The 14,781-nt window shown below is 44.3% G+C and overlaps 1 protein-coding gene across 1 annotated transcript in view; it reads right to left on the minus strand.

Moving 5' to 3' along the window:
• VGLL4 (vestigial like family member 4) overlaps positions 1-12,203 on the minus strand; it is a 71,151-nt gene extending 58,948 nt beyond the window's left edge. The window contains exons 1-2 of the mRNA XM_040076562.2: positions 12,176-12,203; positions 5,320-5,396 (exon numbers count right to left, since the gene is read on the minus strand). Coding sequence (XP_039932496.1) covers positions 5,320-5,383 — 64 coding nt within the window. The 5' untranslated portion in view covers positions 5,384-5,396; positions 12,176-12,203. The remainder of the gene's footprint in view (positions 1-5,319; positions 5,397-12,175) is intronic.
• Between the last annotated feature and the right edge of the window lie 2,578 nt (positions 12,204-14,781).

Genomic DNA, 14,781 nt, shown 5'->3' on the forward strand with positions numbered 1-14,781 from the left:
AAGCTGCTCTGTGAGATCCTGGCTGATACAAACAGATCAAGGTTTTGGAAGGACAAAACGCAGGAGGTCAGGAGTTCAGCCGTTCAGATATTTTACTGAAATACAGCTTTACTGATATTTAAAACAGAAATGTTCGTGTTTTCTGTGGGGCTCATCAGTTTAAAGCAGAACGCTTTGCACATCATTACCCAGAGTTTTATTATTTCAAGCTTTTGGTGTTCATACGACATCAGATGATTGAGCATTGAGCCACTTATGTTTTTTCATCACATTATTACTATGCTGAAACATCACATTTCCATACCTTCCCCCCTTCAATTAAAAAGAAAAAAAAAGGTATGATTTATGTCACAAGTTCCACTCCAAAACTAACAGGACTCCCTCCACCATTGATCAAACATTACTTACATAATAAATGTACTTTTAACACCTCTCATGGCTGTTAAGGGATTACAAATGGAGATTTGTGCTGACACTGCTCCTTAGAAATTAAAGCTTCTCCTCCCGGAAACTTCAGTTTCTCTTTTGCTGGACAGCACAGATAAGCTCTGACCACAAGCACAGCTGTTAAATCATAAAAACTATTCCATTACTTAACTACACATTAATTTCCACAATTAAGGAATCCAGGGTGTTAAAGTGAGTTGCAGAACACCACCAGTCTAATCACACCTCTAATTTTTAAGACCCAACTTTTTGTGATATCAAGTATCTGCCTCTTCTCTGAACCAAGCCGGCAAAAAGACAAGTAAATCAATATTTTCATTAGCCATAAAAGAAGAAACAAACAAATGCCCATGTGGTGAATCCAGCTTTATTCACATTAGAAATTACCCTGGAGAACTTCTCACCTTCCCCTCGACCAAAGTCCTGAAGCAATTGCCAAGCTCAAAATGAAAATCTGGGTTGGTTAATAAGGGATGTCCAAGAGCTGACAAAGCCTGATTAAAACCCTCCCAAACTCTGAGAGCACTCAAAAAAACCCCACACATACAAAATACTGTTAAATTTATTAACAAAATGCAAAATAAAAATCTGAATTTGAGTGGTTGTGTTGCCCTGGGCAAGTCTCACAATAAGACTGTGCTCTACTGGAAGTCTTTCCTTGTTTTGAGAGTAATATTTTACTACAGAATATTTCTTGTCCTTACACTGCAAGATCAAATTCCATCCAATTCTTCACTTTTACTCATTCAAAACACCTTCAGGATTTGGAGTATTTTCAGTGCTGAGGTAACTGTTCTCCCAGTAGGTTGGAAGCTCTTTAAAGTTCTGCAGACATTGATTTTAAATCCTGCCTCAGGCTCAGTGCCCATCATTTGCCATAAATTTACACAACAAACAGTGGCAGCGTGGGTGGACAGTCCCATTATTATTTCATCATTAATATCTTCAACACAAATAACAACACTCAAGTCTAATTCTGCTATAAATACTGCATGGGTTTTTTTGTGTTTAAAACAAACTTACAGAGACACCATCTTCTCCAATAGTGCTAAAAAACAATAAATTCTCCTCAGCTCAGCCTTGAAACAGGATCTTTTTTTGGGATCAGCTATCCAAAACAAATAATCATTGCGTATTTACTCATGAGGGGGTGGCAGCCAGCACAAATTTCATGCTCCTAATGAACTCCTGCTACCAGTGAGGAGCAGTAAAATCTGCTTGGTGGCTCTTGTCTACACGAGGGTTTTATCACAGAGCGGATTAGGGCAGGGATTTTAAAGCACAATAATTCCTCTGTACTAGAAATATCAGCTGTATGGTCTGGCTTAATTATTTGAAGTGGATTAAACTAAACCACATAAAAGCAACTGTTGCCAAACAATAACAGTGTTCACAGGCAAGGAGGGTGGAATTGCAGTTCCAGGCTTCCCTGCCACACGTGACTGATGGCACATGTGCAAGGAGTATGGATTCATCAAAGACAGTTATTTCTTCTTCTTTTTTTACGTAGTTCTCTTATCAGTTTTGCAAAACATCCATCAAGACTCAACAGGTATGGATTTGGTCCAAGGCATTAAAATACAAAGTGTTACCCGGGACTTGGTGGTGCCATTTATGAGCTGTTCCCAAACCTTTCATTTCCTTCTGGAAGTGTATTTTCTCCTACTTGCTCACAGCAAACTTTTCACTATATTACCCTGAGAGAGTGAGAATAAACATGTTTTTTCCTCATTATTTCCCATATTTTTAAACTGGGTTTACATATTGGAGGGAAGTGTAAATAAAGTGTTCCTATAAATCCACACAGACTGAGTACAACATGCTTACAATAAAATCTGCAATTAGTGTTTCCCTTCACTGCTCCCTCAATTATTCTCTCAATTATTCCCAAGATTATGCTTTTAAAACCCTATTTATAACTGATAGAGCAGTTCCCAAACCCCTTATACCAGATAAATGAAATTATAATCCTCCTCACTGCTTGAACGCTTGCTTAAACCCTACCAGCTTATCCTGTGCTCTTCCACAAGCAGCCAAATTGAACCCCAAGCCAATGAGAAATCAGAACAAGCCCAAGTAAGAGCAGTGCAGGGAAAAAAAGAGTATCGAGTGTCAAGCATCTCACTGCAAGCTGCAAAATTCAAGTTTACAGTAACCCACGTCCTGTGAGGTTTAAGGCCGTGATAACAATAAATTTAAACCCAGCACGAGCGCGCATCACAGAGGTGGTCACTTCTAAATCCTGTTTCTGAAACCCTGAAAAGAACCCAGCAAAGCCTTCCAGGTGCCATTTACAGATGAAATGGTTGCACATTACCTGTAGCTCCTCATCAGGGGAAACAGATTTTTTTTTTTTTTAATGGCCTTTCCTCCTCTACTGACAAGTCAGAAATCAGTGACCAGCCTTTAACACGCCCGGCTAACAATGACATCATTGCCTGCCTTCTCTTGTTCAGCCTTCTTTTGGTGTTTTTAAGTACAGCTCCACTATACAACAGACCTAAATAACTGCTTCCATCTCCATGGTAAGAGTTAAAACCCCAAACTGCAGTAGCCATCCCTGCTCCATAATTAATCCTTCCCATGACACAGCAGTTAAACAAATGTGGTTCATAAATTTTCATTGCTAACAAGTGCAGGATGATTTCAACTGGGAGCTGTTGAAATACAGTTTATAGTTCCTGAGCTAAACCAGAGATGAGACCGAAAGCAGCACCCAGGGTTAACTTATCACTGAGCAAGGAACATCCTGCCCAGGATGGAAACTGGGGGGGATCAGCTGGGGGCCGCCATCAGAGCTGGGCATCACTCACTGCAGCTGTCCTGGGGTTTATTCCTCCCTCTTTTCCTTTTCATTATCATAATTATAACTTTTTATTTCAATAATTAAATTGTTCTTCTCTCAAGCCACAGGTTTTACCCTTTTTTCTGGTTTTTCTGGGGGCATGGTCAGTGAGGAGCTGTGTGGCACTTGGTTGCTGGCTGAGGTGAAGCTCCTTTCTTTACGTGCTGCCGAGTTGAAAAGTATTTGTTATACACAGTTCATGATTTGCTTACACACTAAGACACTTCAGTATTACTTGGCCCTGCAGTGGGTGCAGGATCCTTCACATTTCAAAGCATCAAATTCATAAATATTGGTAATATTGCTGTACTCCTGGTCATTACTGGAATATTGGAAACGCTGCAGAATTCTGGTTTAGACAAAGTTAGGGGGGGATAGAGAAACGCAGAGAGCACCACTGCTAGAACCTCCCTGACAGCTCAGAGGTAACAGCTAAATTCAAGATTTAAAACTGACTTCCAAACTAACTTCTTTTCACCAGAATGAGTTCCAAAAGCTGGCACAGAAAGGCATGAGCTCGTTTCTTTCCTCTCAGCAGCTCCTGCCACTGCAGCCCTTTGGGGTGTGATACAGCAGCAGGGCAAAGCTGCAGACAGCACAAGAAGCTGCAGAGTGGCATAAATCTAATTAAGTCTAAGTGGTAAGACTAAAGGAATGTAAATTAGAACCAGATCCACATCAGCTCCCTCACATGCGAGTTGCACTGAATAAACTTCCTCTGGAGTCTCGAAATCCAACATTCCTACCGTGTGGAGCTCAAAACCAAGTTACAGTCTCAGGCAATAGTTAAAGAAAAGAAAAAGAACACATTTAAGCTCAAGAAAATTGAGAATACATATTCAAAATATACTTTTTTAAATGTAGCCAAGAGAAGTCCCATCCCCCCCAGGTCAAAATCATGGTTAAAATTATTTCCTCAAGGAGTTCCACTGCTGTTCCTTTTACCAGTAATGGTCAATAACTGGGGCAAATCCACCAAACCATCCCTCTGCAGTGGCACCACTGAAAACTTGGTACTTATCCAGCAGCAAATGTGCAACAACAGCAAAACCAACGTTCATTAAAAAGCAGATTTACAGCAGTAAACCGATTATTTTATTCAATATTCAAGACAAATTATTTTCAGAAATATATACAGAACAAAAGAATAAAGAAGAAAAGCTGCATTCATCTTAAAGGGTGATTTTATGCACAGAAGTGACTCACAAAAGCAGTTTGAAATTCAAAATACCATTTTTCTAGTCAGAAATCCAAAATACCATTTTTCTCCTGAGGTTGAGACCCAAACTGCACACACTACTCAGAAAAGACATTTATTACTGAGCAGGTAACAGTCCAATCTGTGAAGTGGCACTGCAGCTTGGCAGAATTGAAAAGATTATTCTAACATGAGTTAACCCATCTGAAACTCTTACCATGAACAGCAAAATCAAAAATATCACCCAGATCATGGGCAACATGAGCCTCTAACTCTTTAAAATCCCGTAATTCCCTTTTGCTGGCAGAGAAAGGCAAATGGAGAGCTCCTTACCAATGATAACAATTAACCTGAGAGTTTCTATCAGTTGAAATCTTTGCAGCTCACTGATGCCCACCCATTTATGTGCTCTCAAATGAGATCTAACCAAAATTATCTGGGAGCCTGAGTTCTCAGCCTGGCCTTAGTTTGACAGCAGCTCCACCACAACTTGATGTCTGCTAACAATGCAAGTGGGAAAAGAGAGGCACCTTCACGTGAATTAAATACATTTTAAAATAAATTTATGTTTATATTATTCATATTTATATTTATATAGAGAGAGAAATTAAAAAATTAAAAATCAGTCAATCAGTCCTGCCCACTGACCAATTTAAATGCAAGGTATTGGAAAACAACCTCTGAAGGGTTTCTTACACATCTACACAACACTGAAGAGTTTCCTACACATCCTGGACTTAGTGAAATTCCAAGCTGGATGAAACCAGTCTCCAGGCTGATGCACAGTGCAAACACAAAGCAGCTGGATCCAAGCAGGCAGGGAACTTACGTTTCTCATCATCAGCGTGGACCAGAGATGCTGCTCTCGACAAAACATCCAAGGGAGTCTCCATTCCTCTCTGGATCCTGCAAAATCCAGAAGCAAAGTTTCAGAGAGTAAATTTCACACTCAGAGCGCACACACACACACACCAGGTTGACAGGAGGAGTAAGAAAAAGAATCCAAAATCTGACTTTGTGCTGCTCCTTTCTCGTTACAGCAGCACAGAACCGGTTAAAAGCGTTACTGCTGAAACCAGGGAAATGCTGGGATTGGCTTTCCCACCCAAACAAAGCAGAACAGCGAATTGCCAAGGGCTGGAACTGTTCCACTACTCACACACGGTGTGACAGGGTTATCTACTGCCTGTTGTAGTGCCTAATAAACAGCTGGATTAATAAATCAATATATCAATATACCCAAGTCAACAATATCAATATATCCAAGCTATATCCCTGCAGTGCATGGCCATGGATTGCTTTAGACCCTCAGGATTCCAGAACCTTCCCCTCCACACCCTCTTCCATGCCCAGAGTAGAATCATCCAAATTTTATCATTTTATTAAGATATTTTTTTAATCAATAGACACATAGTTGACTCTGTGTGAGTGCACAACCACACACAGAACTGTATTTTTTTCAGTCGTAATCACACCTCAGTAGCTGCTTTTTCCTAGATTCCCCCCCACACAACACACAATGCCCATCCATGAAAACTTAATTCCCAGCACATTAAAAATGCCTTTTCTAGCACTATATCAAGCAACAAACTCCCACAAAACCAATGACTGCATTGCAGCTTCTCTAAGTTTCACATGAATGGCTTCAGAACTAAAAAAGATGTTTCAGTAGTATGAAAATCCAAAAATATGAAAGGGAAAGGAAGGAAGAGAATAACATGCTGTCAAAGATGTTTTTACTACAAGGCCAACAGCTTATACGTGTTTTCAAACAGAAAGGCAACAGCACAGGCAGAACTGTTAAAAAAAAAAAAAAAAAAAAAAAAAAGAGGGAGAGAGAGAGAGAAAAAGCCCAGAACAACTAAATTTTGTTGGTATTTTTCCACAAAAAAAAAACCTTAGCAAAAACTTCTCTCATAAGAACTGTTTATTGTAACTCACTTTACAGTATGGTCTTAAAAAAAGACAAAAGGTAGTGGCAACTGCAGAAATCTCAAACACATGTCCAACATGTACATGGACTTAACAACAAGCACATGTTTGGGGAGCAATTTCCTTGACTTTGCACTAAAACAATAAACCTCACTATCCTCACTCCCTCTTCCTAAATAAGTCAGATTTTGATTAAAGACTTTAAAGTGTAAGAGAGAGAATTTTGTGAGTTTAAAAAATGTATTCTTAAGCTTAAAGCGTATATTTTTAAGTTTAAATAATGAAATCCAGGAAGATTTCCATAGAGCTATGCAAGAGACAAATTTGAAATAACCAAGTGTATTGAGGATTAAAATGTGCTTCTCTCTCCCTGCCAGAATCAGCTTTTGCTCAAGAATATTTTAACTAAACTTATAAAGTCAATTAACTCTTTAATTTAAAGACAATACCTGGGGGCAAGAGGTTTTAGAAAACAAGATCTTAGCTTATTTTACTATTCTGTCTTCATTAAATCTTTATTCCTTTCACACCTGGCCGCATCCTCCTCCAAACCAAAGCAAGGATTTGGAAGAGGAGGTTCCCTGAAAAGCCTTCAGCACAATTCCACTTGCATGCCTCAGACCTTGGCTTAATTTCTTTCACATTTTTTGTTTTCTTGGGAGTTCACTGAGCCTCTCATACAAATTCCTCTAACAGGGTTAAAATTCAGTTGGAAAAATGATTGAGATTTGTCTGATCAGGGGATGCTGAGATAACTCAGGATTCAGTGCTAACTTCATCCCACACTTCAAAGACAGTAATACAAGTATTTTTGGTCAAGTCCTTAGGAAAAAAAAAAAAAAAAATCAACTCTCGATCAACAACAATGTAAAGGATAGCAAAATGTCTTATTAAATACAAATTAACTACATTAAGAAACTTCTTTATTTTTCTTTCAGGTTTCCAGTAATTTTCAAATAATGGGAGTAGCAGATGCCCAATCCCTGTCTGGACCGTGCTCCCAGTAAGAGATTTAACTGGTGACAGCAACCCACACTGGGAGAAGGAAACAGGAACCAAGTCTTAATTCAGTTCAGGAAATTAGACACTTTAAAAACAACTTGACTAAAAGTGGCCTCAATAGAGCCTTGCAGCTTTGTGTGCTATTAAAGTCCATACCATGAGAGAGCTGCTGAGGCGCTCCCCTGACATCAGGGCCTTGTGTTCATTCAAAAACTGCAATTCCCAGGGTGAAATCCCAGATATTCCAGCACTTTTTAAACACAGAACAAAAACTACCTGCAAGGAGCTACGCACTGCCAGGTTATTTTTCAAATAGTGTTAAATATCTCTTGATCTCTAAATTAAACTAACAAATCAGTAATTATAGTTCAGGAAAGAAATGAAGATCGCCCAGGAGAGTGAGAGAGGAGGGATCCTCTCTTAGCTCCAAGCTGAAACCCCAAATTTGATCAGGGCAAGGTCAGAAAATGCTGCAGCTGGGCCAGGGCTGCCTTGAGAGGAGCGCTGCCTTGAGAGGAGCGCTGCCTTGAGAGGAGTCACCTTTCAGAAAGCAATGACCAAAACCACCTCCCAGGCTTCCAAGAAACAAAATTTAAAAACAAACAAACAAAAAACCAAACAAAACCAACCTGTTAATGAGGAGGCTCCTGACCAAACCCAGCTATTTCTCAGTGTGACACAAACCTGTCTATGCAGCACAACTCAACCTTGAATTTTTTATGTGTCCCCCCAAAAAAAAAACCTCACAGCAAGTGCTTGGTAAGGGAAAGCAAGTGAGGAGTGAAACACAAGATAGGAGGGATTTCCCCAGGCTACACCTGATTTAAACACCCTGGGAAGAGTTTCCCAAGGAAATCTCGCTGGTTACAAAGTCTCAACTGTTAGATTCAGGAGACAAGAGCCAAAAGCACTTTTACAAGCATTCGAGATATTTTTATCTGCTGTTATTCCAAATATTAGTTTAATATCTTCCAAAGTGCTCTTATTTATCAGCTGCTGCTCCCACTCAATGCTGCCCTATTCCTTCCTGCACAGCAGCAAAGAAACATTCTGGGAAAAAGGAAAGACGTAAAATGTGAAAGCAGAGATGTCTGAAAGACTGATCCAAACACTGATCCACCTGTAATTTGTTTATGCAACACCTGAAGCACACAATACCCATTAGGGGAAAGAAACAGCTCTTTCTTTTCCCTCTCCTCCGCTTCCTTTTCCCTCTCCTCACATTTTTGCAAGATCCAGGAACGAACAGAGCACTCTCAGCTTTACAAATGCCTGCTGATGGGGTTTTGTTTTGAAGGCTATAGAGAAGCGAAAGCTTTAGAAAATGAACAGTTCAGTGTTTTCAGGGATTGACGCATCAGGAGCAGCACGCAGGGAAAAACCCTGAGGTTGCTTGTGTGAAATTCAGTTCACAGGCAGCAGAGCACCACTCACTCGACCCAAACGGAGACAACTGTTTCATCCCACAATTATTTAATTATTACTTAATAAATATTTAATTGAAGTTCACATTCATAATGGGGAATGTCAGGAAAGATGTAAGACAAAGAGAAGAATTCACATTTGATTTTAAAAAAGGGGGGAAAGAAAGGAAAGAGAAACAAAGATGATGTTTGGGCAGTGATCTCATACTGAGTTAGGATGGGTCTAGGACAGGGCTTAGCTCAAGTCAGGTACCAAAAACAAGGAGGAAACTGGGTGATGAGAACAGAGAGTGTGGGCAAGACAAAATGAGAAGAATTTTGACACAATTTGGATGTGAAATCCCAAAGAGAATTTACGGGCAGGACAATGCCTGGATTACAGTGAGAGAACAGCAACACAGCCTCTGCAAACTCCTGAGGAACACCAAAACCAGGCTCCAGCCTGCTGGGACACATCTACACCCTGCCAGAGAGACAGCCTGAGCCTTTCCAGGATAGACAGAACGGCCTGGTGCTTGAATTCCCACCGGGAGAAGTCCCACGGATAAGGCTGGAGGGAAAACATCGGGATGAAGAAACAAAGGTCATTAATTACAACGATGTAAAAGCAATTCGTGAATAACGAGACACTTGAGAAGCCATCAAGACCGAAATGTAGATAAACACAAGTTCGAGGAAAACGAGATTAATTGAAAAGAGCAGTCAAATAGGTCAAAGGCAGCTCCCACCTGGGGAGAGGCAGAGCCAAACCCACCCAAATCGATACCCAGAAATGCCAAGAAGAAACAGACTTTGCTGATTTCAAAGGCAGAGGGTGAAACTGAACAGGAAATCCAAACACAAGTGATCAGCACAATCAGTAAATCCACACAGGGAAGGAGGATAAAGCCAAAGTTTGATGCAAAATAGGTAAATATCGTTAAATGCTTATGACAGGAGAAAGCAAAGCATATTTGCCCCATGAATGAGAATAATGACAAGCACCTTGGAAAACAACAATTTTCTCAGTCACAACACATTTCAATTTCTTCAGCTTTGCTTGGACCAGAGCCTCTACTTGTGAACAGAAAAATCCTGTGTTGAGATACTCATGTGAACGTGCAAATGCTCACTTTAGATCATGATTCCAAAGTAACACTGATTATCCCCTGCATTCACAACTCAAAACCTTGAGAGTAAGTTCAGGCTATTTGGCTAAATACCACTTACCTCTTTTTTTTTTTTTTTTTAATGTATTTATCTCCTACTTTGGGTGTTTTTTAGACCACTTGTTATGCCTGTGGAAAATCTGTTTGAACAGGCAAATCTTCAAATAGAAACAACGATTTAACTCATCACACAGAAAATTATAAGCTTAAAGCAGAGCTCTGGTATTTTACCTCATGCTTTTTGTTGTCTTGTTGCATAAATGCCCCTCAATAAGGCAACAGGTCAAGAAGCAAGCTGTTAGTAACTTTTGAAAGCCAACAAAGCTAAGAAATTTAAGGTGGGAAAGTCCAAGCTGACCTTGTCTTGTACCTGCAAGATCACTCAGAGCATTTTAGGTGTTACACAATCTCCTGCAGACACATGAGACATTTAGCCACGGTAAGGAGAACTGAACCAAAGCTCCCTTTTCCTACAGAAAACTTCCAGGTTTGTCTGGAAACAAACCAATTAACCCCTGCAACGTGGAAATGCTGAGAAGGTTATCAAAGCCACTTGTATGGAAATAAGGAACTGATGGTTTGTGATGTGAATGCTCTTAATTAAGCTGTACAGATATTTTCTGTCCTATTTTAGTTACCAGGTTTCTTTTATAGCAGACTGTCAGATGTCAGCAGCACTCCTGGGTGCTCATCACCTCAGCTCTGGCCCGGTTCCTGCTCTAGGGTGGGTGTAGAAGCCAAGCCCATCCCCCCCAGAGGGGCTCCCGAGCAGAGAAGAAACAGCATCCTACAGAAAACCATCCATCCCTGCTCCCCACAGCAGCAGCAACTGCTCCAGCCCAGTCATTTCAACAGGAAAATGCAAATGCACAACAGGCAGGCACAAACTCTACCAAGAGTTAACGGGTCAAATCCATTTCTTGTGAATCAAAGCAGTTCTTGTAACTGAACCCAAAAAGTCTCACAGCCTGATCCCCAATAATCAGATTGGAATTGTGGATCAGTAAGAAGAAATACAGAGAATTTGAGCAAAACACATTCCACATCAGAAATCTCACAAGTTCAGAGAGGAAAATACAAATGAAGGGCCTTCAAGTCTGGAGAAGATCCTTAAGAAAGTTTATAATTAAGGCAGGAGAGGGATATTGCTGCCCAGTTTTATCGAGTTTTGGATCTGAGGGTTCTCAGTATCACTGCCTGCAGAGTTTCACTCGCTCTGGTTTCCCAAACTGCAGTTTGTTTTTCTGAGAGGAAAACTCTTTAAACAACTCTGTGTTCTAAAGTCAGAGAAAAACCAATCAGAGAAATTACCCTGCAGGAGAAATCCTGGAACTCTTGATCAGCCAAGCCCTCTTTGGTGTAATTAAAAAAAAACGGCCATTATTTCTTGTTCCTGGTAATCCTGAAGCACCCACCCAGCAGAAAAGAAGCGAGCTGGCTTTATGGATTCCCCAGCGCCGGTGGAAACGCGTGTTAAACTCCCATTCATCCGCTCTCAGCAAAGGGGTGCGCTGGCACCAGCGCGGACAGCTTAACTCAGGGAATTAATTACGGCCGATCACATCTGGGGAGCACGCAGCCAGCGTGACACCACGCTGCTAAAGGCTACACAAAAAACCTCCGCCAATGGAACATTAAAAGAAGCAGCGCCTTCACGGCGCCCTTGGGACGCGTTCTAGGAAGTTTCAGCTCTGCTACCAGTACGGTGCCGGCGAATTTCCCTGCAGGAAGAACTGGGTGAGAGGGAGCCAAGCTGCGAGTTTGGGACTGAAGGAGCGTCCCGGTGCCGGGGGTACCCCCAGGTTCGCTCCTGCCGGGGCATTTCCTCCGTTCCTGCTGCGGAAAAAGAGCGAGCGGAGCCTTTCCCCGGGGAAAAAGGGGCAGCGGAGCCTTTCCCCGGGCCGGGGCCGGGCGGAGCGAGTCCCTCCCCGCCTGGATCCCGACACGGCCGGGAGGGCTCGGGAGGTTCCCCGGCCGCCGGCAGCGCCCGGCCCGGCGCGGCTCCCGCGGGGAACGCTCGGCCGTGCGGAGAGGACGGGCCGGGGCAGCCCCGTCCCTGCCCCGTGCCATCCCCGTCCCAGCCCCGTGCCGTGCCATCCCACCGCAGCCCCGTCCCGCCCGCCAGCGCCGCTCCCTCCGCCCCCGCGGCCACCTGTGCGCGCTGTCCCCGCGCACTCACCGGCGCTCCGGGCGGTGCCGGGGGCCGCAGCGTGGCCGCGGCGCCCCGCGGGCCGGGCCGGGCCGGGCCGGGCGGAGGCGGCGGCGGCGGTGCGGGCCCGGAGCAGGCGCGGCTCGCCCGGCCCCGCTGGCTGCGCGGGCCCGCAGAGGAATCCCAGGAATGATGGAATTCTGCGGCGAGCAGGTGGGGAGCGCCGCCCGCCACCATTGGCCGGGGCGCCGTGACGTCAGCGAAATTAGGGTAATGAGGCGCTGACGTCACATCCTCGCAGGTAGGGAGCGCGCCGGCCCCGCCCCCGGGGGAGGAGGGACGCGGGGCCGGAGGGTCACGGGTTCGAACCCCGGGAGCGACATCGGGGGGCGGAAGAGCACGGGAGGGCACAACGCTGCTGCTCTGCCACCCTGCTCCAAGCCTAAACCCTTTCCTCCCCCCGCAGGAAAAACTACAGGGAAACAACAACAACAACAAAAACCCCTCAAGAACAAAACACTTTTTAAGAGCGGAAATGTGCGTTTCGAATTATAGCAGCTGTCGGAGCGTGTGACGAAGCGGCTCGGTATCCCCAGCCACGCTGAAACACGCCCGAGTGACGAGCTGCAGAGCCTGCTGCCGCTGCCTGTGCCCGGCTAGAGGGTGGCGGTCACATCCGCACGGTTTGACGGGGATCGCTGCGGGCAGCTCCGGCGCTTTCCTGTTCACTGCTCGCTCTGGATCCCTTCTGCCGCTGTGCCTCGCTCCGCCTGGGAGGGGCTGCCGACCGCCACACTGGAGCGAGGGTAAAGCCGAGCCCTCCTGGTCACCGAGCTGCTCCTTTCCCCTCCGCCTGCAGGGCAGGAGCTCCTCGGATATCCGAATATTCTCCTGAATATCTGGATATTCCGATTTCCAGCGGCCAGAGCGTCCCGTCCCCGGGCGCCGCGCTGCTGGGAAAGAATCGCAACCTGTTCTCACCATCCCGGCACATCCTCGGGCATTCCCATGGCAGCCTTCATGCCACGGGTGCCGTTCCCAGCAATTTAGGAGCGCGTCTTGCTAAAACTTTGCCTGGGTTTAGCCGTATTATCAAATCAGGCTGTCGGGCACCTCGTGCACCTGGAGGAGACACATGCCCGCAGCCAAGTCAACGTTTCTCCAAGGCACTCTGAAGAACCTGGGAACGCTGTTCCCAGGCTTGCAGAAATTAATTCTAGAGGAGGAGAGGACACGGGAAAGCGCTGCACTGATCTTCTGCTGTCCACACTGAACATCAGTCACCACCAGAACGTGATTTTATCCTCCCAAGGACCTGAGGTGGTCTCGGGCGGCTCTGGGAGTGCATTGCGAAGGGAAAGAAAGGGACAATAAATCAACTTGAGCCCCGTGAAGAGCCTTAGGGCTGCAGCTTTGTGGTGGAACCCAAAAAGAGCAGAAATAGAGAGTGTCTCCGTGGAATTCCTCTCGGGGCGTTTCTCCTGTCCAGCTCCTCCTCGCTCGCGGTGACAATAAATGCACATGCACAGAAAAGGCACCGCGACTGTGTTTGCTCAAGGAGGAGAAGCACCGAGGCACAGCGGGGTTAGTTTGAGATGCTGGAGCTGGGATTTGTGCACGAAATGGTGGAGGGAGCACGGCTCCCACATGCAGCCAGAGGTGCAGCCAAAGCAGCAGCCAAAGGCAGGGGTGTGGGAGGTGCGGGCAGGGAACGGCCGGGGATGAACCCACACACCCTGCTCTTGGATTCCTTGAAAGATTCCGAGCCCGTGGAGGCTCTGGGCTGTCCAGATCTCGTTCAAAAGTCCATCAAAATCATGCTGACGCCAAAGTATTTTCATACCCTTGCAAGGACAGGTCATGAGATCTCCGGGCCACCAAAAGCTAGCCAAAAGCACATTCCAAACCTAAATTAAATCCAGATTTGGACTCAGGATATCTAATAGGAACACTTCAGCTGATAAAAAACCGAAATGCATGTAGTGCCAAAGCAACCGTGAACATGATTTTATACACATTGCAAAACCTTCATCTGTGACATCTATAACAAGGTAATTTAAAAATTGATGTTGCATTAATAGACTACTGGAGATTATTTTCATTACCAGCAAGCAAGAAGAGGAGTTTGATGATCTAATATCTGGGAAAAAAAGTACTCAAAACAGTAATGTAAAACTTGTTTGGAGAAAACAAGACACTGGACAAGAAAAATACCGTGAAATGTGGAAAACAAAACCACAGGCACCGAGAAAAGATCTGAACTAGACATTGGTACGTATCACAAGAATTAATTGCTGCAGACTAATTACAAGAGTTTTTAATATGTATCTCTGAGAAAAAAGTCTGCCACTCCTGTTTGGAACTGCTGGAGGGAAGAGGTGGGAAGGGTTTCTTTGTTTAACCAGACAGAGCTCCTGGGATGAGGAGGAGCTTGAGAAAGGAGAGGTCAAAACAGCTTTTGATCCTTTGGAGCTGCTATTACAGCTCCCAGCAGAAGTTTTAGAGCGGGATATTTATTAAACATCTGAGGAACATCAGCTGGCTGGGAACACTGACCCCGTGCATTCCCTGCACACAGACTTGCACTGCAGTGAGGTGTCAACATCTGTGAAAAACAACAAAAAAAACAAGTGCGA

This window comes from Hirundo rustica, chromosome 12 (genome assembly GCF_015227805.2).
Source record: "Hirundo rustica isolate bHirRus1 chromosome 12, bHirRus1.pri.v3, whole genome shotgun sequence".
Taxonomy (NCBI): Eukaryota; Metazoa; Chordata; class Aves; order Passeriformes; family Hirundinidae; genus Hirundo; species Hirundo rustica.